Here is a 25,307-nt window from a genome sequence, read left to right as displayed (position 1 = left end):
AGGGCCCCAGACTATGATCGGCCCCAACATCCACAGCATTTTAAGGGGAACAACAAACAAAGTGTCTGGAACACAACGTGTTATTATTTGAGTTTTTCCGATTCATTGTATTGTTTGTACTGAATTAGAAAAGACAACATCTCTGGTTCTGCTTTTAAACTGTTCAATGTAAATCTGACAATATTATAGAAGTGTAATGCAAAATCAGTGCTAAATACGTTACTAGAGCCGCAATCTTTTCTTGACCTTAACCTGAAGTAGTTTTATTCACCGAGACCAAACCAAACCGCAGCAAGAAAACTGTCCAACTATGTGCCATTTCGAGCTAAAAGTCTGCAGGTTTCTATTCGAACAAATCCTCTCAGCAGAGTGCAACACCCATGGGTTCCTCCTCTATTTGAAGGAGTGCTTAAGTCTTTAGTATGAAAAACCTGCAGACCGTTCAGCCAAGTTTACTCTGATTCATGTCGGAGCCAAAGGATTGAGATTGAGTCATTATTGGGATGAGTGTTATTGCTTGTTCTACGTATGAAGCGCTTATTAAATTATACTCCGCAAAAAAACATAATGAATTCCCTCTGCTGAGTATTTAATACATTATAGATGAAAATCAATCCAAATATTATTCTGGATAATGAAGCAAAATTACATTTTTAATTAATTCTATTCTGTAGTTCTGGTTGTCAGACTTTACTCTGGATGTTTCTCCTCCTCCTCCAGGCTGGCTGCAGCACCATGTCCTCCGCTCCAAGTGGGGATATCTCAGGCTACCATCTGAGTGGTGAGTGGACAGTTTCAGCATATTCCTTTACTGGTTTTCGTCCTTGTGTTGGTTAATGGATGTGATTATATCTTGACTGTGTATATCAAAGTATGAGAAATTTGTTTGTATTTCCTGGCATTTGTGTTTCTGCTCGCGGGTCATTTGACATCTATGTGACGGCTGAAGGCCATCGTTGTTACAACACATTTTGACTTGACTATAATTGGCTTGTCTCTTTTGTTGAAAAAAAGTAGGAATAAAGCTGCCAGAGTCCTCCCACAGAAGCAATTCATCTCGAGAACGCCAGCTCGGCACAGGCTCTTAATCCATCTCTAAAATGCAACATGAGGCGCTTCGAGTTTTAAAAGCGGCATTTCAATTTGTTTGTCATTTTGTCCCAAACTATTATCTGATTTGCATAAAACTTTATACATCCAAGTCATCTCAATACTCAAGGCCTGGAACAGGCTGGTTGTGCTCAGTGCTTGTGAGCTTCTTAAGACTCCTATACTGATCTCAAAATAAAATAAAACTAAACTCTTTGTGCACTTTGACCAGCGATCAAACCTCACATATAAAATATAGACGGTTATGAAGCCAAACAAATTGATGAATTGAAACTAAGGATGGCTTGAAGCGCTTGTTTTGTGTGCCTTGTTTCAGTGGTGCGTAACCCACCCGGCTGGGAGGTGGGGATCTACCTGGTGGGCTTCTTCGTGCTACTGGGCGTCGCCGGGATCAACATCTGGAAGTTGTGGAAATCTGGAACCTTCCCCGCGCCGTCGCCCTTCCCCAACTTTGACTATCGATATCTGCAAGAAAAATATGGAACCTCCTCGTCAGAAGCCAGACAAAAGGTACCTTGACATGCTCCGAATTCTGAAATATTGGTGTTGTGTGTATATATATATATATATATATATATATATATATATATATATGAAAGGCAGGGAGGTTGAAGCTAGTGGTAAAATCAAGAAGCAAGTGGTGAGCAATCATGTGGCATGGAGGGTCGAGACATCTGAGGCTTTTCTTTCCAATTGAAGGCGGCAGCAGCGGATTTCAAAGAAACGTTTCCTGTGGGTGAAGCGCTCTTGGTCTTTGAAATTCACTCGCTTTGAGCTTCACCATCAGAGTCTTGGGCCTCAGCACGACTCTCTCAGAAGATAATTCTGGTTTCTTGCAATTTGGGTCTTGTTTTTTTGTAATTGTGGTCATCATATCTATCGTTTAGGGATAACATGCATTAACCAAAGTAGTTTCTGAGATCTGAGAACATGACGACATTTACGCACAAAAGTTCGATGGAGCGACACACACAAGCAGGACAATTTAGGGAATAATTTCATCAATCACCTTCTTCCAAATCCCTTTGGCTAACCTGATCATCTGACGTGTTTCTTGATGTCACAGTGTTTCCAGATCTCACCAGCTACTTAGGCGAGTACAACGTTATTGATGCTCCAAAATGTGATGGCTTCTTCCTTGGCCTTGGCTCCTCCCATTAACCAAGTGTCATGACATTCAGGCCAGTATTATTTCTGTAATCCTGCCGACAGGCAAGGCAAGTTTATTTGTAGAGCACATTTCAACAACAAGGTGATTCAAAGTGCTTCACATAAAACCATTAAAAGTATCAAAACATAATGCAGAAGAAATCAAGATTTTAAAACAATTAAGAATATTCATTTATAAACATTAAAAAACAGTCAAAAAGCAAAAGAATACAATAAAAGTTGCAGTGCAGTTTAAGAAATACAATGCAGAAGTGAGATGCAGTAATATCCTTGAATCTGGTTTAATTAAAGGCAGCAGCAAACATAAAAGTCTCAGCAGACCTGCAGCTTTCAGCAACCTTATTCCAGATATATCTGTGGACCAGAAAAACTTTGTAAACAGACAAACCACACCCCAAAATATAACCTCCTATGTGGCGTTCATGACAGGAATAATGCTCAAAACGAGGTCAACATTTGAGTTGAAATGCAACTGATGTGAAACTATGTGAAAGGTGTCGTTTGTAGTGACGCACCTAAAACCTGTTTCCCATCTCCAGCGAGTGGTTGCCAACAACCACCGGCGGACCTCCACCACCTCCAGCCGCAAGCCCAGCCTGGCCCTCGGCGACACCGCGGACTGCTTCAGGGATCTGGGTCACCTGGAGATGATGAGCAGGGAGCTGGACCCGACCGGCCAGGCCCAGATCAACCGATCCATGTCCACCGACTCGCTCAGCTCCATCTCCTCCATCGCCAACAACTTCGGCCACGACTACACGGTCGGCCAGCTGGAGGTGACGCTCGAGTTCGAGCCGTCCAGGCATCCGGGCCCGGGGCTGGGACTGCTGCACATCACCCTGCACCAGGGAAAAGACCTGCTGGAGAGGGAGGAGGGAGACTTCCCCCTCTGCTTCATCAGAGTCTCCCTGGGGCCGGAAGACATCAGTGTGGGAGTCACAAGGGTGAGGAAGCCGCTGTCTTTTTTTGTGCTTGAACAAATATGCTTGCTTGTTATATTCTACGAGTCTACAGGGTGGCAGTACCCAAGAAACAAAGCAGCAAAGCAAGAAAAAGGCAGTGAAGAGGAGGAAAGTTAACACGGTTAACATCAGCTTTGCAGATGTTTTGCAACCAAAGAAATACATTCACCACATGTGTTAGTCCTCAAGGATACTCACAGTGTATTGTGGTGGACATCTGTACCAAAAGCAATCATGACAATACATCTAATAGTAGTCGAGATATTTCAGTCCGGACCAAAACGATGGACCGACAAAGCCACACCGCCATCAAGGCCAAAAACACACTACTAGGTTACAAATCCCCACTTCAGCACTACAGTCTGTGCTTGAAAGTGACAATGCACATGCAAACATGGCTGTGTTTATGTCAATGTTAAGTAGAAGCAATGCATTCATTATGGTCATATGGTCATGACATCATTTAAGAATCATTAAAGTTCCTTGTTAGAGACGTTACTGCCACTCGACTCCTAATGGGGCAGAGATGTCGAGACCGAAGATGAAAAGATGAAAAGCTTATCAGACGGTTAATTAGCTGTTAAGCCGTGACGACTGAACGCGGGCAGAGGACTGAAGATACAAGCGGTTCCTGATGTTGAGTCTCAGGGGGAAGCTTTGGCTCGCTTGAACCGCGTTGAAGGTTTTAGCCCTGGCAGAATTTTAGACAGAGACGGCGATAAGTCCCGCGGGATGAGAGGCTTGATCCTTTGAATCCTTCCCCATCTGATGGGGAAGAGCACGTTTCATTTACTTGAGCGGTAGCTGGAGGTAGTCGGGGAGGCCGTTTCCACATCCTGTACCTTCATCAGGAGTTGGCGTGAGTCACTGTCCGCTCACAAGGGCTCTAATTTAACCTGCGTTTACCTGCATTTTAGGTTGTACTTATGATGATGTGCATTATGCCGTTTTTACGATGATTTGTAACGATCCTAATTATGAGTTAAAATGTTGATGCTGCAAGGCACAATATGATTAATGTGTGTGGAATTTAGATGATTGGGTTGGATGATGTGAAAATACAGAATATACCCTGACTGTATAAACTATACTATGGGTGTAAAAGACCTTCAGGGACAATAAATCATTGAGCAAGACTAATCATGTTTTACTTAAACTGTTCCTTTAATCAAAATCCCCCCAAAATGTACTAAATGCCATGATTTGTATCACAATATGAACTTTTATATATTGCGATATAAGACTTATTTTTACAAGATAGATGAAAATGATCAAACTAAAAAGAATTAAAAATTGAATCTCTCCTTTAAACACATTACATCATATATTTTTAGAATGCTGTGCTTGTAAAATACTATACAAATAACATCCATCACTTTACTATAGTATGAGTTACTTAGTCAAACCTTAGTAAACATAATTCTGAATCCTAATCTAATGAAATATAATATTTTAAGTTATTTCTTTTTTGTCTTAGTGTCTCACAATTGATATTGAATGATGAATATATGTAGTTACAGTATATTCTTAACCTAAGGTGAAGGGACAGGAAGAGAACAGGTGGACTTTCCTCCCTCTGCTACACCTGCCGCTCGCCTTCTGCTCTCGGAGCGACGCTGCCAGACAATCCACTACTTCCTGCCCGGACTCGAGCCACCGGCCTCTCGCCTCGTGTGATCGTGGTGTCGTACAGTTTGTGCAGGAAACCTCACCGACGTGCGCTGTTCTGTTGTTTTAATGCGTTCAGGCTGGGCGGAATAATAATGACAGCCTTCTCCCTTTAATGTCCGAGAGTGGTGAAGACCAAAGAAATGCTGACATCGGCTTCTCTCATCCCTAGTGGTACAGCCAGCCTCGCTCTCTCTCCTCCTCCCCCCTCTCTGTTTCCCTGTGCTTTCTCTCCTTCGTTTTCTCCTCTCTGCTGTCACTGTTTTTGTTTTCGCCCATCACCCGTCTATCACTCCCTCTTTCATCAAAATGTACCCCCCCCCCATCTCTTTTTCCTCTTCATTTATTTACCGTTTCTGGCTTTTGTTTTGCCTGTAATCATGTGCATGCCACTCTTCCCTCATTCTCCCTTTCTCTGCCTATCTATTGTCTAGCTCACACACACACTCTCTCACACACACACACACACACACACACACACACACACACACACACACACACACACACACACACACACACACACACACACTTATTATTGCCTTATTTTCACCACACACATTGCCATTGTTATCCCCCTCTTAAGCAATAAGCCTAACAGGGCAGACAGACTCATATTGTGGATGGAGTGCTGGGCTGGCAGAGAGATACTGTCTGCTTTGTCTTTATGTACATTTGCTCAACAGTTGTTGCTATTGGATGATATATATATATATATATATATATATATATATATATATATGTGTATGTTTGAGAGAGAGATATTATAGTGCTCTTCATCTGTTTGACATGAGGCGTAATACCCTGTGCTCTTAATTCACAAACCTTTATTGTAAAAAAAAAAAGTGACTTGTTTTATCAAAAACAACTCCTGCTGACCACAATACATGCTTTTGTTTTATTCCATATGACTGTGTCTGTATTAAAGTATTGTATTTAGCAGATATATTGAACACTTCCAAGAAAAACAACAGGTGTGAAAAAGAGATATTATTAGATCCACTCTCCTCTGCACATGTACTAGTTGCCTGGTAACTTCCGACCTGCTTGTAAACCCTCTCTCCAGCCCGTTTTTTAGTGTGTGATGGCCTGAGATCAGCGTGTGGTCAGTGTGGCAGCTGCAGTCTCACACTTCCATCTGAGGTCGTCGTGCAGCGCGCTGCTGGCCAAACCGCCTTCACAATCTGCTTTTCATCGTAAAAGCTGTTTTGTCTGCCGAGAAAATAAATTTAATAATGGTTTTGAAGCTGGATGATGAAAAACACACGTCTTTGTTTGTTTTCATGTCGTGCAGATGGGTTTGCACGTGTTATTATTTATTATTTAACCCGTGATACTCAGTGAAAACATCTATTTGCAGCAGAGTCAAAGAAATGTGTTTGCAAATGTGACATGGTGTGAAAAGTGCCATGACCTTGCTCTCTGAATGTATGAACATGTTCTCAACAATCCAGACACGTTTATCAGAAAACTGGAGAGAGAAAAATGTTACTCGCTCTCTGCAGAGTCTTCTACATTATGTGAGACATACTTCTGATAAACCAACACATTTTGTTATGGTTTGTTGTTGCTCTATTTAGCTCAGTATAGTTTTATGGCTTTCACTGTCTGTCTATTGTAGCTGGTTCTGCCTCACTTTGAAAAGAATAAATAATAATTTGGTATAACAAAATAGTTATTGGCGTCTAAATGTACAGAGATGTACACAGAACAATAAGCCAATATGTAGTATGTATGAATGGCGGTAACTCTACAGCACCACTCTAATGAAGGTGAATATCATTTAGTTAGTTAAATTATCCAAGATGTGAATGTTCAAAGTAAAAAAGAAAAGAAAAGATGAATCCCTACATTTCCACTGTCTCATGCCTCTCACAGATCCAGACGAATGCATTCACCGTGCTTTTTGACGAGCACTTCTCCGTCCCCATGGACTCGTCCTTGTTGGAGGAGTACAGCCTGCGTTGTGCGGCTTTTGGCATCGATGCTGACGAGAGAAACATCAGCGCCGGGGTCGCGGATCTCAAGCTGTCGGACCTGGACCTGACCATCCGACCATTCAACGCCTGGCTCTACCTCCAAGATGTCAATAAGGTCGGTTGTTATCTAGTAATGTGTTCTCGGGTACAATTTGATATGATGCAATGCAGAAAAGAACTAGAAAGGTTCACACAGTAGAGTGCAGATCTCCGTCAATGTAGTGTGTGTTGAGTACAGCCCACTATTGGCTAAACCCCAGTCTAGACACCAATGGGCTGTAAGGTGGCCTGAAATTCAAAATGAAAAACAAGCAGCGATGTTTGCAGGCCAGACTCAGATGTGCACACACACACACACACACACACACACATACACACACACACACACACACACACACACACACACGATCGCTCATGTCGATTCTCATTTTTATGCATACAAACGTTTCTGAATAAATTAATTGTTTGTATGTAAATATTTTGACTCAAGCTTTGACAAGTCAACTTTTAGATAATTATTCTCTTCCTCTCTTCTTGTTATTTTGTATTACTTCTTCTTGCTTCTCTTTGTCTCCTTCTTTTGCTTCTTCTTCTCCTCCTCCTTCTCCTCCTTGTTCTTCTCCATCTCCTTCTCCATCTCCTCCATCTTCTCCTCCTTCTCCTTCTCCATCTCCTCCTTCTTCTTCTCCTCCTTGTTCTTCTCCTTCTCCATCTCCTCCATTGCCTTCTCCTTCTCCTCCTCCTTCTCCTTCTTCTTCTTCTTCTTCTCCATCTCATCTCCTCCTCCTTCTTCTCCTCCTTGTTCTTCTCCTTCTCCATCTCCTCCATCTCCTTCTCCATCTCCTCCTCCTTCTCCTTCTTCTTCTTCTTCTTCTTCTTCTTCTTCTTCTTCTTCTTCTTCTCCTCCATCTCCTTCTCCATCTCCTCCATCTTCTCCTCCTTCTCCTTCTCCTCCTTCTTCTCCTCCATCTCCTTCTCCATCTCCTCCTTGTTCTTCTCCATCTCCTCCATTGCCTTCTCCTTCTCCTCCTCCTTCTCCTTCTTCTTCTTCTTCTTCTTCTTCTTCTTCTTCTTCTTCTTCTTCTTCTTCTTCTTCTTCTTCTTCTCCATCTCCTTCTCCATCTCCTCCTTCTTATTCTTCTCCTCCTCCTTCTCCTCGCATGATCCTCCCGGTAGAGGATTTATTGCTGCTGTAATACATTATTTGGTTTAGAGGCAGAGTTTAGGCACATTTCCAGTATGACATGTATTCCTGCAGTAATTTGAAGTGCTCTCTGAGGACCCCTGCTGGACGTTCAGCAAAACTACATGTCATATCCAGGTAATGAGATTACAGTCACAACAATGCTGTTGCTCTATGCTACCCGACTAGTGACTCTCACTAATCATGAGATACCACAGATAAATGTGAATGATCATTAAAGTCCTTACTAAGACAAAATGACTTGCATTAGTTACATCAGCAATCTGTGGAGCCTGGAATGTGCCAGTGGAATAATCACAGGCTTTGACCATGTTTAATTCAAATTACTAAATACATTTAGCAATTTTGAAAAGCTATCACGAATGAATGAATTCAATTTTCCTTTACAAATGAAAATAATCGTTAAATTTGCTCATTCTATTTACTTATTCGGTCTTTAAATGATGAACTTACAAATGAATACTGAAAATGGAATCACAACATTTTAAAAAGCTTTTCAATTTGACTGATTTCATTCATTTTCTTTCAACATTTACAGTTTCCATTTAGTAATTGCACTAATTCAATGATGGGGCTCTTTAATTTAAAGATGCACAAGCAGTGCACCGCCTGAAAAATGAAATGAAGTCCGACCCATATGAGTTGAACGAGCTCTGTTTGGCTCGGACTCCAGCGGTGTGAGAAGATATTTGCTTTTCCATGAAAGAGATCATGCTTGTGCAAAGTGCTTTAAAGCACATGTTGTATTTAACGTCTGCCGTGCTTTGGTGCGACTCCACAGGCTGTGGATGCCGTCGGGGAGATCCTGTTGTCTCTCAGCTATCTGCCGACAGCAGAGCGCCTCACAGTTGTTGTGGCCAAGTGCAAGAACCTGCAGTGGACCAACAGCAAGAACACTGCAGGTCGGTCTGAGTTATATTCATAAAACTGTGTGAATTGGAGCTGCATGAGTGACTGTTACTCTTTTGTTTTGTAAATTATGTTTATTGTCAAAAGCACACAGTACACAGTTATACATTGCACATGTCATTTTCCATTTTCCCCACTCAAGCTCCTACCCCCAAATGTCAAAAAGCACATTACAGTATTAATAACTCAAGTATACACAAAAGTAAATATGGTGTAGGAGGGTATTACATACAAACAGAAACAAGTAATGAGTTTTAGAACTTGGAAATTATTGCTAATATTAATTAGTGATTGTTACTCTTGAACTATAAATCTCTCTGCTTTTGAATCTATCCACGTTTCACAATCCCTCATATGCCGTGATGGACGCAATGCTTTCTGACTCACTAACAACAGAATCAATGTCAACTCCCAGAAGACGCATTCATTCATATTCCAGACAGGCAGATGGGACTTCAATGACTTGTTCATCACAATAAATGTCCAGATAAGTGCCACACTAACATTGTGCCACTAAAGGTCACCCACTGAAACGCTGTCATTACCATCCACACGGCTAAGTATGTGTTCAGGACTCTGCCTGATTGCTCTTTATTGAGGAGTTTATTAAGTGCACCACTAACTGTGTGTCGGGGGTGTTCGTGTTTGTACATGTGCAGCTTTTGTTTTTTGAAAATGTAAACGCGGTGGTAATCTCATTCGCTCGTTGTCGTTATTCAGATCCATTTGTCAAAGTGTATCTCCTGCAAGACGGCAGGAAGATCAGCAAGAAGAAGACTTCCACCAAAAGGGACGACACGAATCCCATCTTCAACGAAGCCATGATCTTCTCCGTGCCGTCCCTCGTCCTGCAGGTGACGCTTTGGAGTCCGGAACGAGGAAACGATGAAATGACGCTTTGTTTATCCACTATATAGGAGTATAGGTCAAGGAAAAAGATTAGATCAAATGTGATGACAAAAACAGAATAATAAACCAGCGTTGCCAAGTGTAACTGGAACAGAAGCACTTAAATTATTACAGCAAAAATAACAACAGATGTGCAGGTAAGTACATGCAGCTAAGTTATAACCATCTTAATGGGGCACAGATGTGTACTAAAAGTCATGGCAATACATGAAATTGTTGTTCAGACACTGCACTCAAAACCACAAATGTAGACCTCATGGTGGCTCCAAAGGAAGTCAGAGGATCACCAAAGGGTTCGTCATCAGAGGACAATGAATGTCTGTGCAAAACTGCATGTCAATCCATCCAGTTGTTCAAATATTTTAGTCTTCAAGATCAAAGTGGTGGACCGATTTACAGACAGACATTGCTTTCTGTAAATCCCATATGTTTAGCCATGAATACTAATATAAACATACATATATATTGACATTAAAATCTTCCTGAATATAAAAGGGCCCGTTAAATACATGTATCAGTCTGTGCCTTTTTTTATTTCAAGTCAGACAGTAATAAAATTAATTCAGCATATAAGGTGGTGTTAAAATGCCCAAAACGATAATAATAAAAACAAAACTACAATCTTTATTACACATTTCCATTAAGCTGATTCCATTTGGATCGGGATGAGCATGCTGGCAGGTTGTGTAACCGTGTTGTGTTGTTTGCAGGAGCTCTCCCTGAGGGTGACGGTGGCAGAGGCCACAGACGACGGCCGGGGCGAGAACCTGGGTCATGTGATCATCGGCCCCGAGGCCAGCGGGATGGGGATCACCCACTGGAACCAGATGCTGGCCACTCTGAGGAAACCCGTGTCCATGTGGCACCCCCTCCGCAGGATCTAGCTCTCCTCTCCGTCCCCTGTCGTACAAACCCGACCCGTTTCAAGTAAAAACACTCGCTTATACTCACGGTCCCTTTCACCCTAACCCTTATTTGGTGCCTCTGCTGGTGAATAACATATGGGAGTAAACACCTTATCTTCATGTGGGAGGGAGGATCTGAAAAGCCGGTGTTTGACTCTGAACATGGTGTTTTTATTCACCCCTGGATCAATTATACGCTTCGATCCTGTGTTTAGTATTGGGCTCCGGTCTGGCTCTGTTGCATTATGGGTGAGGGTGATATTAAGGATGGAGCAGTGCATATCCCAAATTGCCCAAATTACACTCTCTATACGTACTTACTGTGTTGTGTCCCCTTGGCTGGAGAATCGGGCTGAATCACCATTCTCAACAAGAACCGCAGCAGAGGAGACATGAATATGTGGATGCTTTTTTCCCCCCTGCCCCCTCTCAAAATCTTTCAGTTTGGACTGTTATTAATCTCAATTAACAAAAGGAGCCCAGGCTAGGCAGGAGTGACCCCCTCTCTGCATGGTGCCTACTCTGGTTGTAGCCTGTTATAGCCGTCTAGAGAATGACCGACTGGACGGAGGGGTGGAAGCGCCTCTCTTTTAGGAAAACACTCATTTGTCTTTTCAAACCAGTCATCGATTGCGCCTACTTGATTGATTTCCTAGCGGTTTTAGAGCTGAGTTGAGTTAGCGCTATTGGATTTTGCTTGTGTAATTTGTTAACAGTGAGACTGACAAATAATAGAGGTTTTGGTATGTTCAGTATTTCTTGTGCTTTTGAAAAAAAGAAGAAAAAAAAATCCAGGTACTCTTATCCAGGTGAAATAATTGTAATTTGTAGCAGTTGTTACAGGGTGGCCAAATCAGATGTAATCAGCATATAAATATCATATTACATTGTTGTATTTTTATCATTATTAATGCAATACACATTGCATCAGCCTATTTAACAGTGTAAATAGTGTACTAGAACATTCTTCTCTTTGCCTTTTTCCCCCCTCTTAATTCTGAGTGTGAATCATGTTTTTCATAATATTACAACTTTACATCAGTCTCCAAGTTCATTTACACGACACTATATTTAACACCAATATCGCTGCGGGTCAATTAATTATTATCAAAACACCTCTGGGAATTTAACTTGTGATGTAAAGTATACTAACCCCTTTAAATGGGTTCACGGTTCATTTTGTCTTAGAGGAAACACCTTGATATTCTGATTTAAAGTTAAAGTCACCAGTCACTTGTCACTCCTTTTAGCTTTTGTCATTAAGATACCTGCAAACTTCTCGTGAGCAATGACGCTGTTCCTGGTTTAAACCAATAGGAGCAACTTTGCAGCGTGAATGGTAATTTTGCAAAACGTTATTATGATGAAAATGAAGATAATGTGACATGGGTCTCGCAGAAGTCAGAATATCAAGGTGGCTTTTTATCTGTCTGAGATATTCTCTACAACATTGTGCAATAGTGCTATTTTGTTGTATGTTGATTGTGAATTACCATGTGAAATACTGCTAAATCTAGAAGCATCATCAGCCGTGTGCACTGTTGTGATTTTTTGTTTCAATCAAGCAGAACATAGATTATATTTCTGGTCATGTTTTGATTGCATTCCTCACTTCACTTTGAAAACCAATCCAAAAATAACACACCTGTGGTCATACAATAGACAATATTTCCTACTGTGCCAAATAATGAAGCAATATTTTCATTTACAATCAGCATTTGCATTTGATTCAACAAAAAGCTGTAGCCTTCATTTGACCATGCATGAAGTTATTTAGCACTTGATGTGAATGTGCCTCAAGAATACAGTGTATTGTGTGAATGCTGTTTGAAATAAAAGCAATTCAACAGTAAAAGTCTGACTAAATGTTTATCTTGTTGGAAGGACCTGAAATAGTGGACACCGTGGCAGTAGAGAGATGTAGGTCTTTGTACTGTATATCTTGTGAAAAGAGGACTGTTAAAGTGAGCTATGGTGAAAACAGTAAGAATAAAACAGATAGATCTATGTTTGGGAATATGCAGCAGTAAAGCACCATGTGGGGGTGGGGGGGGAAGAAGAGTATTCGGATGTTACTACCAAATACTACCAAATATTGCAATCTCTGATTTTTTTTTTTTACCGTAGAACTTTATTTTAATGTTGCCAAAGTGTTTTAAAACACTATACAGTGATTCAGAGATAAAATATTTGAGTGCCCATTAAAGGGTTAAATGATGCTGTGCAAAAAATGTGTGTTTTCAAGAGCATGTAGTCTTGTAAAACAAAAGTGTTGACTGAATGGGAAGCCATGTTAAGTTATTTTAGTTAGTAGGGAGTTCTTTTTGCTCAAGAGTACCAGAAACATTTAATTACACGCTTTAATTTAAAAGGTACGGTGTGTAAGATGGTGGGATCTATATATGTGGTTGCAGATTGCAACCAACTGAATACCCCTCCGCCATCCATACCATAATAACACCACTTTGTGAGCAACCGGTTTTGCGCTCTGCAGCTCACATTTCACAAGTTTCACAAGCGTGCCGGAGAACTACGGTGGCCCTCGGGTAACGTGAAAAGCGCTAAACGTTTTGCTTTAGAGCCGGTGTTCGGTTTGTCCTTTCTGGGCTACTGTAGAAACATGGCGGTGCAACATGGTGGACCCCGTGGCGTTACCCTCCTTTTATGTTGCGGGTCAAATTGACCCGTTTCGAAGTTTGAAACTCTAGGAAAAATATTTTACTATAGTACTTTTTCTGTATCAAACTTCTTCTGCTTGCCGTAATTATTGTAATCAACTAACAGACTCTTTCTAACTTCCCCACCTGTGCAAGAAATATACAATTTTGACGGGAACCTTTTTTTCCCCCGAGGAAATCTCCGGCCACACGGTTGCTTAGTTAGGAGTCCTCCCAACATGACATTCTGCAGAAAAAGCAGAATATATAATACAAAACGCATAGATAAAACTCAGCAGCTTACTGGAGGACAACATGAGCAACAGAAACTAAAGGACGACAACCCTGCAGGCTCTGGAGCACATCCTCGATGACAACAGTGAAATATAGGAGTGTTTCTGATGATGAAGACCATCTTGAGGTCAACTCGCGCCTCAGTGAGTTCAAGAATCATGTGGTCTTCACACAACCAATCAGCAAAGACCACCATACGTCACAGAACCCGCCTTTGTGGCCAATCAGAAAGGAGGGGTGCGAGAGGGGGCGGAGCCACATCGAGCAAAGTCGAGGAAGAATTTTGTCAAACGTCTGGTAATTTCTACACCATATCGACCCCGGACTGCGTGTGGACCTGTCGAGATGGCCGACAACAGGGATAAAACGACCGATCAAATGAAGACGTGGAAGGCGAACAGGGCGCTGCAGGTGTGTGTCTGTCTGTGTGTGTGTGTGTGTGTGTATATATGGAGACACAGCCGTTTGATCAAATGTTGTTGTGCTGCTTGGTGAGAGGTCGTTCAGGGTGAACCAGGGGAAACGTTAGGAGCCAAGAGCCCGAAAGATAGCTCGTCATGCAAGCGAGCGATAAGTTACGTTATTTTAGTGCTGTTTGTGTCTGGGGGGGGAGTTTATAATCGTTGTTGTAGCAAAGGGCTAAAACTCACGTCACTTGCTAAACTAGCCTAATAACGTAAAGCAGCGTGAAGTGTTTTGCCACAAACCTCCTTTTTAGAGGAGGGCAATCCAGGCCAGATAAAGCTATTAAGCAACCAGGGCATTGTCCAGAGGCATGTTTGTGGCTGAACTTCACCCCTTTTGAGTTATATAACCAGAGCAAACTGCTCCTATCGCCTTAACTGGACCCTTGTTGTAGCCCACGTCCCTCCAACCACTTCATATTAGTCTGGATGTCGTTCTTGTCTCAGTATTATTATTTTACATTATGCTGTTTTTAGCAGCTGTGCAAGTTTCCAGTCTGCATGTTTTGAAAACACACACACACACACACACACACACACAACTGTGAGCAAAGTGCACCGCCTGACAATTATTTACAACTGTGAAAATAATAAAGCAGGCACAGTGTTGATTTGGTTTTATATTCTTAGTGCAATACTGTAAGCATCGGTGTCACACCAGTTGCAGGAATATGCATGCAGGTTTTTTGCTTCCATGCCCTTATTTTTTATGAACATTTCTAATTGATTTTGTTTATCCACTTGTGTCCTTTGCAAAATAATTGTCTTACTAAATATGAAGGGATTTCTCCATTTGTTTTCATTTTCAATCAGTCGATTTAAGAGCTTGGACGGTGGACAGAACTTCGATTGAGATACATGCACATTTTTAGCGCTTCGCAGTTGGCCTAAAATGCATATCTTGCACAAGTTAATGTGTGTGTCTGTTTTTTTTTCAAGCAAATACTTTTTTTTTTATCAACAGAGGCCCGACACACTGACCACAGGAGCCGGCCATCCCATTGGAGATAAGCTGAACCTGCAGACTGCAGGACTGAGGGGCCCTCTGCTTGTCCAAGATGTGGTCTTCACAGACGAGATGGCCCACTTTGATCGGGAACGAATCCCAGAGAGAGTGGTGCATGCCAAAGGGGGAGGTGAGTATTGCGTAAGTCTCTGCTGTGTCACCTGTGTGTTGGCTGTATCTGGTTGGTAATACAATACATGTTGTCTCCGAATTGTTACTAAATGCAAAATTATGTTTTGGCCTTTTTCCACCACCTCCTCTTTTAGTACATAGTGATTGTGCAAGTCACTAGGACTTAATATATTACACAGTTCGACTACTCGATACAGAGTCCCAGTTCTGGAATGCTAGTAGCAGAGTTTACTGAAAACGATACCTTAGTTTTGATACTCCTACCAAAACAATGTTTTTTTTCAATATCTTCCATTGAGAAATATAAAACCTTATTTCTAATGTAGCTAAATAAAATGTGTGTCAAGTTAAACTATGTATAAAAACACTGCAGCAGTACAATAACCTTGCCTCAAAATACAGTCTAAAATTGTCAAAATCTTTATTCAAATTTGGAACTATCTCACCATAGAAAATAGACTAAGAATCTGACCAGATTTGTGTCGCCAACTTTCGGTACGTGACAGTTGTTGATACTCGGTGCTATTAATACATTGCGGTCGGTATCCAAAAGGCATTCTGGTTTCATACCCAGCTGTAGTTGCTTGGCATATAAAACAGTTTCTGTGACATAATGCAATATTTGTGGTGTATACAGAGGAGTATATTTCTTGCATCATGTCACACCATATAAAATATATTTCACAGACTTGTAGCGGCTTTGTCTTTTTGGCAATTGCTGCACTTCTCTCTATAAAGGATGCTATTGTAACCAAGTTAACGTGGTGATGATGTATTGACGTTGAAATGCTTGATGTAGTATCTTTTATAATAAATGTATCAAAGTATGCCACACTAAGAAGTCTGCTAGGACAGTATTGTTTCTTCAGATATCATTATCCACAAACTCAAAGATCACAAAGTTCTGATAAGAAACCAGTATTCATCATGGAACTAATCAAATCACTATAATAAGCAAGCAAACATAACTGTTTATCAATAAACATACAGAATGTAGTTTTTCAATGTGCATTGCGACTTAACGCTCCCCTAATCTGAGTCAACTACAATTTTCTTTAATCTGGCGTATTTAAAATGATAAATTACATTTTTTTTTATTTCCTCCATGCAGGGGCATTTGGTTACTTCGAGGTGACTCATGACATCACTCGCTACTGCAAGGCTAAGGTGTTTGAACATGTCGGCAAGACTACTCCCATCGCTGTCCGCTTCTCCACTGTGGGTAAGAATAACCATGTCATGTGTTAAAAATAAGGATAGGATAAGCTTTAAAATAGTCGTTTCCTCCCCCCCCCCTGGATTTCATGTCCTCACACATGTTTTGTGCTGCTAATGTATGTATACATTGAATAAGCTTCTAGAAATATGACTGAATGAATTTTGTTTCAGCTGGAGAATCCGGATCAGCAGACACAGTGCGGGACCCCCGAGGCTTCGCAGTCAAGTTTTACTCTGAGGAGGGCAACTGGGACCTGACGGGCAACAACACCCCTATTTTCTTCATCAGGGACTCCATGCTGGTGAGTGAGTGAGTGTAAGATGGTCTATGAGCCATCATGTGCCATACCTTAAGGCTGTATCTGAAGAGTCAAACACCCAAGTAAATATAGGAACAACTGATTGTAGAACAAGTTTCAACAGTCTTGAAAAAGTTTAATGTATTCCCCAAAAAAAAAAAACGCCCACAAAATCCAACCTGTGTATCATCCTGAGGCACGAGAAATGATCAGATGCACCTTTTTATGAGTTTCTCCACATTTTTGTGTTCCCATGCAGTTCCCGTCCTTCATCCACTCCCAGAAGCGCAATCCCCAAACCCACATGAAGGACCCTGACATGGTGTGGGACTTCTGGAGCCTAAGGCCGGAGAGTCTGCATCAGGTAGCTGACGCTGATGTCGAGTGTACAGAGGAGTGTTTCAGAAAGGAAGAGTGATCACTTGACATGACTTTCTTTTATTCAAATATTCTCAAGTACTGTAGTGTTTCTTGTGTGTTTCGTTTACATCAACAGTAGTAGATATTGCAGGACTCGTCAATATCTTGCGTCTTCTGTCCCGATTCCCCCACGCAGGTGTCTTTCCTGTTCAGCGATCGAGGTTTGCCTGACGGGTTCCGTCACATGAACGGCTACGGCTCTCACACCTTCAAACTGGTCAATGCTGATGGCGAGTGCTTCTACTGCAAGTTCCACTTCAAGGTCTGTTTGAGCCCAGGCTTAACCCGGATTTAACTGAATTGATCCACCTCCTGAGATTTTGGCATTGCTAAGTTATAGTATGTCATATATCGTGTTTTAATTTTTATAGACGGATCAAGGAATAAAGAATCTGTCAGGAGAGGAGGCAGACCGCCTGGCATCCACCAACCCAGATTATGCCATTGGAGACCTGTTCAACGCCATTGCCAATGGCAACAGCCCATCCTGGACCTTCTTCATCCAGGTCATGACCTTCGAGGAGGCTGAGCACTGTCAGTGCAACCCCTTCGATGTTACCAAGGTACCACATGCAGGATACCTAAACTGTGTCTTCGTGAGAAACTGTTGACATTAAAACGGATGAGTTGGTTTGATTGACATCATTGTAAGCCGTTCTTAATAAAAACTAAACTAAAGAACAGTACTTGCGTACAACTTGTCTACATGTTAAATACTTTCCTGGATGTGTTGTTTTCAGCTAATTGTGTTTTTTTTTTTTTTTTTTTTTTTTTTTTTTTTTCATTCAGGTTTGGTCACACAAAGAATACCCTTTGATCCCTGTGGGAAAACTGGTGCTTAACAGGAACCCAGTCAACTACTTTGCAGAGGTGGAGCAGCTGGCCTTTGACCCCAGCAACATGCCACCGGGCATTGAGCCGAGCCCCGACAAGATGCTACAGGTAACACCAACACATTTTCTATGAAAATGCGTTCATACCATCAATGAGACTAAAATCCAGTGGCGGGCCGTGGATTTTCTACCTGCGTATTCAGTGGATCAGCTGTTTTGTACTACATATCCTGTCAGTATCCAATCACATACTAATGGTACCTGGACATGTAGAAAAGGGTTTCACTGTCCCTGGACTGAGTGTCTATGGTGTCCTGTTAAAGGCCATGTTCAGGCATCTGGTCATTCTCACTGGATAGTTTTATTCTCTTCCAGCAGACTGAATACTCTTTAATAAATTGCTCAAAATGTGCCAGGTGTTGATTCTTTCTTTTGACAGTTAAGAGACCTACAGTGTAACAATGCTATGTCTCACGTCTTTGTCTAGGGTCGTCTCTTCTCCTACCCAGACACACATCGACACCGGCTTGGGGCCAACTACCTGCAGATCCCCGTAAACTGCCCCTTCAGGACCCGTGTGACCAACTACCAGCGCGATGGTCCGATGTGCATGTTTGACAACCAAGGTAAGTCAGAGTCTGGCTTTGTGTGTTTGTTTCTGTGCATACGGCAACACGGACGCAGACAAATGCGTCACTGTTTGAGCAGGAGATGTGGCTCAACAGTTCATTCACATTTTTCCGTCGTGTATACGATCCTGTTTTGCATCTCTGTTCTGATACCCACATGTGAGTCTATGTGAGTCGCTATGCAAGTACAAGTGCACCCATTTACCATATAATGTCCATTTTACAGTTGTGCTTATTTCTGTCTCAAGATGCATTCATTTTTCCATTGTCTAAAGCGCTACCATTGTTCCTTGTAATCGCGTTTTTACATGACTAGAATGTTTTAGTTTTCCCTACTTAGATTTATGAAGACTACCCACCTCAGTCTTCTACACTGTATCAAACGGCTGAAATACCTGTACATATTTAGAACATACTTAATGGCATTACAGCATCCCATATTGAAAAACGATAGTGACTGGGCATCATGTCACTGTTGTATTCACTGATCAGATTTCCTCAATATAAGTAACACTTTTCTGTTGGTTTTCTCAGTTACTTTGGTATTATTATTTTTTATTCAACCCGTAACAGCGTTCTTTTCATAATTTCTGTTTGGCCTCTAGGTGGAGCTCCAAACTACTATCCCAACAGCTTCAGCGCCCCAGCGACCCAGCCTCAGTTTGTAGAGTCCAAGTTCCAGGTGTCTCCAGATGTGGCACGCTACAACAGTGCAGATGATGATAACGTCACACAGGTAAAGATAACCTCACACTTTTATGGGCATGTTTAGCTGTTGCCGAGCGATTTGTGCCCCCAAGAGTTAGACAAGTGTTTTTTGATACACTATATATTTATTTATTTATTTATTTCACACCCTTGCTAGGTGTACTTTGTTATGCCGGAATATTAAGGTCACCAGAGATGACACTTACTAAAACACAATATCTGAAACTAGGCCTCTCCTTGTCAAAAACACAAAATAATTTGCATCACTTTACAAAACTTTATAAACTCTTCTAAAAATGCTATTTGCACCAAATATTATGTGCTAAGTATACAACAATATTATCATGCTACAAACTATACATTTGTAGCTTGTAAGATTATGAATACAAATGCAATGGACGAACAATTATTCGTTTATTTTTGATTTACTGAATATGACATGAGCTGTATTGTACTGCAAGTATGTTTATAACAGAATGCAGTATATTGCAATTACAGTCCTAACACCTCTCTTGTGCACACCTGCAAACCTTTTATTATTTTAATTTGTATTGTGACCGTTATACACTTTTGTAATTCATGCGATAGTCATGAAGACTTTTGTTCATGTTGTTGTTCGAGGATTGACGAATATATTATTGCAGTTTCAATACATACTTTCAATATTATTTAAAAGCTGCACTAATGAATATTTTAAATGACGACTTGTATGTCCCTCATGGAGCCTAACTTACTGAGAACTATCACTCAACTCTGCATCTCCCCTCAGCTTTGCAGAGCCTCTTTACTCTTTCAACTCTTTTTTTCTTCAACTTTTTTTCTGGCCATCACCTCAACTGCTTTGATTTCCTCTTTCTGCTCTCATCCGAGCTTTTTTTAAACCACTTGCACACTTCCTGCTCGAACAACAACATGAACAAAACAGCAGACGGATGGTGATTATCTTCCAATGTTGTGGTTACAGGTTGCTCCACTGCCCCAAGAGGCCATTGAAATGAATTCAATGAATATCAACTGATAATCAATTACTTAATACACAACTAAAATACAATCAAAAGGAGACTAAATCTATTCTGCTACTACTTAGCGTATTGGCAGGGTTGAAACAGGGTCATAGCCTCATTGCCTCATGTTCTTTTTAAACTGCAAATTCAGCCATGAATCTCAAGTTGAGGTCATCAACTTTGACGAGGATGCCAACTTTTTCTGTGTTTTTATTGCAGGTTCGCACCTTCTACACGCAGGTCCTGAACGAAGAGGAGCGCCAGAGACTGTGCCAGAACATGGCCGGGGCCCTGAAGGGAGCGCAGCTCTTCATCCAAAAACGCATGGTGAGTCCAAATCACCTTTTGTAGGCCACATAGTCACATTACTGTCTTTCATGATGTTGTTGTTTTATATATTCATTTATTTATTTATTTATTTATGTATACATGTTTTATACTTGTATTTTTATTTTGACATGCTCATTGTACAATAGACAAATGCATATTTTAAAAGAATGATAGTTGGGTTTGGGCAAACAGTTGCCACATAGTCAAATGAAACTTCATGATAAAACCACAGGATGTTGTTGGTTTTTTTTGTACACCAGTGAACCTGTGTAGGCAACATGTGGTCATGTGGGTTAAGGTTTTCTTTTTTCAAAGTTTCAAAGAGCTTCAAAAACATTAAAACCGGAAAGGGCTTAAAATCAAACTTTAAAAGATTGAATAAAAGAGCATGTATACAAGTGTAGAGATAATCCTGATGTAAAAAATAAATGCATTGAAAGGCCGCAGTCAATAATAGGGGTTTTATGGCTGCTTTTAAAGGCTGAGTTGTCTTATTGTCTTGATGCATTTTTTTTTAAATTTATCTCACTCTCAAGTCCTCTGCAAAGAGCATTGCTCACTGTTCTAAGAGGTCTGTTTATAGTGTACAAGCAGGATAACACTTCATTTTGCTCAATAGGCCATTTAGGGATTTATTAGTTGTTGTTTTTTGTTGTGAAGTAAAATTTTAATTTAGTCTCTTTAGGGTTGGAGAAAGTTTTGTCTCATGCATCCAGTTGTTAATCGCCTCAATGCACTGAATACAAATTACAAAAATAATGCGCTCTTAATGCATATGCAATTTATTGGATTAGGCTGTGTTGTATTCGTCCACCGTAGTCTCATACAGAGTACTACCTGAGATGTTCAAATAACATTTACAGAGATTTTTTTTTTTACCAGCAACGCAAACCTCTGAGGCTTTGTACGGAAGTGGGTTTTTCAGTTTGCAAAAAAGAAGCTTTTGGAAATTGTGTGTTTTGAAACTACGAGAAATTGGATGTTGAGAAACTTTGGAAAGCCCCTGAAAACATGGCTTCAATTAATATGTATTTCTCGACAACATTAACAACTAAAAATGCAATCATTAGTTATTACTTCTAAGCTGAAGATGTCTGTCTCTATCTCTAGTTTAACACTCACTTAAAAAAACAGAGCTAATCTGCTTCGTCAGATCCCACACACACAATCCAAACAACTCTGATTGAAATGTTTCTAAATCCTGATTGGTGCAAAGAAATACGTGACTGCAACTTTTTCTTAAAGAACCTGGCCCACTTCAAAACCAGCGAGAAGACCTTAGATACAGACTTCTCATGAGTAGTAACAAAATGAACTGTAACGTTGGTAGATTCGAGTTAACTCATGAGAAAATGTGTTTTTAGGGCCCTTTTTAAACCTGATTGTCTGGTTCTTCATGCAGGTTGAGAACTTGAAGGCTGTCCATGCGGACTATGGAAACCGGGTTCAGACCCTTCTCAACAAGCACAACGCGGAGGCTAAAAAGGTAAATGCATTTCCTGTAAAGTCTAATCCAGAGTTTAGTGATAGTCCATCTGCCAGTTGTGGTCAGTCCATCCATCCTTTTGATAATGCGGTTGTCAAAACAGTTTCAGAACAAATGACTTTGCCTCAGCTGTACTTTGTGTACTTCTAAGCTGCAACTGTTGGCATGCTAACTCGCTTTTCTAAGGTTACTTGCTAAATAATTTATAAGCACGTCAGCATTGTTATTGTTTACATGTTGATCATATACAGTTTAAATCAGATTAGGTTTCATCATTGCATTCCAAAATTGAAGTGCATTCCAAATATGTTATTTGTACTATAAAGAAGTGTAATTTTCACAACTGAATCCTTGATTGCCACCACTGTGTATTTATTTATTTATTTATTTATTAATGGGGCCATGGATCAAATGGATCGGTGGTGCATCGGGGGAAATTCACCTATATTTGTAGATGTAGGACAGGGGTGGCCAACCAGTCAGAGACTAAGAGCCACATTTTTTACTGTGTTACTGCAAAGAGCCACATCATACCCCCCCCCCCCCCCCCCCCCCGTGAGCCAAATTAAAATGTCTCTGTTACTACGACATAAATCCATTTAATTTAGGCCAACATTACTCTATCAAAGATCAAACTTAAAACAGATGAAAATAACAAAGTCAAAGATTAAACACACGTTATTATATTAACTTTGTTCAAAGCTTTTTTGTCACAGTTGAGAAGGACATAACTCTAAGAACATGCATGTGGTCTGGGGCAGTGGTTTAACTGATCTGGCTGCAGGACTCACCATCACCCCTGAATGACAAGCCGCGACCAAAGCGAGGAACATTTTCAACTTCTCAATTTGATTTAATGAAAATATGGCACCTAGGTTTGAACCTGAGATAGTGTCACAGTATGCCAAACAGAAATATTCCCTTTCACACTCAATTAAAAACCCAAAAGTGCTTCTTAAGGATACAAGGTAATACAACACACATAATAATGTTATAACTTCAGCCTTTTTGAACATAACAAAAAAAAGGTTGGGAATGAAGCAAACTATCACAAATAGTCCGATGTGTAAACTCACGCAAGTAAAGTGTGTTGTGAACGCAGCATTGAGGAGTGTGTGAATATAATAATTGAATAAATTGCACTCTGCCGCATTAAAAAATCCCTTCAAAATAAAAGCACAGGATTTTTTTTTTGCCCATGTAAAATGACCGTCCTGACGGACTGAAAACGTGTCCGCGAAAGACTGTAAACGTGTCCGCGAATGACTGAAAACGGGTCCGCAAATGACTGAAAACGGGTCCGCGATTGCATGGCTTTCAAGCCGTCGCGCCTTGATTTCGACACCAGTGGTCTAAAGTATTTGCAAAATCAATAAAAAGATTAAAAAAAAAAAAAAACACAAACTTCGATATGAACGCAAGAGCCGCATGAAACCAGGCAAAGAGCCGCATGCGGCTCGGGAGCCGCGGGTTGGCCAGGCCTGATGTAGGATAATATTTCGCCTTTTAAAAAAACAAAAGTATTATTATTTATTTCGTAATGCCACCAGTTCATTGTTAACTATGCTGTACATATTCTGCACCTGGCAAAAAAAGAAGAAGACTTAACCAATTTGTTCTCTCTCTTCCTTCTACTTTGTCTTTCTCAGAACACAGATGTGCATGTTTACAGCCGTCGAGGAGCCTCAGCCGCCACCTCCAAGATGTGAGGACTTCAATTTCCGCCGTGGGGGCGCGGCTTCCAGTTATCTCTTAGCAAATGCACTTTCCTGATAACCAACTGCTACTCACAGCGACAAGACTGGAATTAACTTTCAAACTCGCGTCGGCGATGAGACTGAAATATTAACTTTGTTGCGTCAGGGGTTAGTTCAATCAATCCAAACAATTTACGGATGCTGGCGATACTACAGGTTTATTTTTTTTTTCAATTTCAAATATCATGGCGTCTACGTTTTCTAGTGCTCGACTTTTAACACAAAGACCAATTATTTTTCATCTCATTTACATTTTTGTTTGGTTGCATTAAATCAATTAACCCCAACTTTCTGTTTAAGTGATAATTGTTTCCAATTATTAAACTCAGGTTTTGTGTTTACTACTATGTTATGAAGATCCAACTCTTTTCTTTAGCTTGATTTTTAAAGAAAACAAATCCAGCTCTTGGTTCAAATTTGTCACATGCCTTGATTCGTTATGCAGGATTGGCTCATAGCTTTTTTTTCCACTATGAACAATGATCAGTTTTGGCTATTTTTCAGGACATAATTCTGAAAAGGTCGTTTTATTTGAATGAGTAGAAATGACAATGGGAAACCCTTGTCTATTAGTTGGTTCCTTGTGGGCATCTAGTGAGATATGCAAGGTTCAAGATGAGGATTTATTTCCATTACAGCTAAAACAATAGTGCCTTTTTTGTGTTCAAACTACCAAATACAGATCATTTTGACCTTAAACGAGAAGAATTGGTTATGATTTGCTTCCAGTTTGATGTCTTAGTTTTCAACATGTATTCATACTGTGTCAATCGTAAATACAGTTTAAAGATGTAAACTGAAAGTAAATCTACATTGACTAATAATGATCTGAATGGTAAAATGCCTAAAATAATCTCCTCTGATTACATATTACAAAGTTTGTCGAGGAGCATAATCATTTCAGACTCACAGATTCAGTTTAAATCGATCATGTTGGTCACTCTCAGGCTGCAAAGATCCACACCAGGGTGCAAACAATCAAAGGTATCACAGTCCAATATTAACTGTTCATGTAACATGCTTTGTTGTTTATCTCAAGTGATCATCTGAATGTAACAGCTTTTTAAAATTCATGTTCAAGTGAACCTTTTTCAGATAAGATGTGTGTTTAGAGTCTGTATTAATTAACTTGTAATTAAAGCGTATCAGCAGCTTTCATTTGTCTCCATTTCTTTTGTTCCCGCTGTCTTAGCTTAGAACTGGATATGTGATTGAGTGAAAACATTCATTTTAATGTGCAGTTTGATCAAATGGCAG

The 25,307-nt window shown here is 40.6% G+C and overlaps 2 protein-coding genes across 2 annotated transcripts; both read left to right on the top strand.

The window, feature by feature from the left end:
* Positions 1 to 735: 735 nt before the first annotated feature.
* On the top strand, positions 736 to 10,792 carry syt12 (synaptotagmin XII; the record flags this gene model as incomplete). Its single annotated transcript, XM_079224066.1, has 7 exons — positions 736 to 781; positions 1,427 to 1,620; positions 2,820 to 3,224; positions 6,786 to 7,001; positions 8,872 to 8,992; positions 9,720 to 9,853; positions 10,619 to 10,792. The coding sequence occupies 7 exons, from the start codon at positions 736 to 738 to the stop codon at positions 10,790 to 10,792; spliced, it is 1,290 nt and encodes a 429-aa protein (XP_079080192.1).
* A 3,258-nt stretch (positions 10,793 to 14,050) lies between these two features.
* On the top strand, positions 14,051 to 25,200 carry cat (catalase). The gene is made up of 13 exons (XM_079224016.1): positions 14,051 to 14,175; positions 15,193 to 15,364; positions 16,478 to 16,588; positions 16,756 to 16,886; positions 17,143 to 17,247; positions 17,440 to 17,565; positions 17,675 to 17,866; positions 18,093 to 18,245; positions 18,624 to 18,762; positions 19,371 to 19,501; positions 20,697 to 20,804; positions 22,210 to 22,293; positions 23,943 to 25,200. Exons 1-13 carry the CDS (start codon positions 14,110 to 14,112, stop codon positions 24,000 to 24,002), a joined length of 1,578 nt encoding a protein of 525 aa, XP_079080142.1. The 5' UTR covers positions 14,051 to 14,109; the 3' UTR covers positions 24,003 to 25,200.
* Positions 25,201 to 25,307: the final 107 nt, after the last annotated feature.

This window comes from Taurulus bubalis, assembly GCF_910589615.1.
Source record: "Taurulus bubalis genome assembly, chromosome: 9".
In the NCBI taxonomy this organism is placed as follows: Eukaryota; Metazoa; Chordata; class Actinopteri; order Perciformes; family Cottidae; genus Taurulus; species Taurulus bubalis.
This window is presented reverse-complemented; position numbering and strand designations above follow the sequence as displayed.

Excerpts from the sequence above, each read along its gene's own strand:
- cat (XM_079224016.1), top strand. The coding sequence starts at position 14,110 with ATGGCCGACAACAGGGATAAAACGACCGATCAAATGAAGACGTGGAAG. Across the intron at positions 16,589-16,755 it reads TGTCCGCTTCTCCACTGTGG|CTGGAGAATCCGGATCAGCA; the intron begins GTAAGAATAACC and ends ATTTTGTTTCAG. Across the intron at positions 18,246-18,623 it reads GCCCCGACAAGATGCTACAG|GGTCGTCTCTTCTCCTACCC; the intron begins GTAACACCAACA and ends GTCTTTGTCTAG.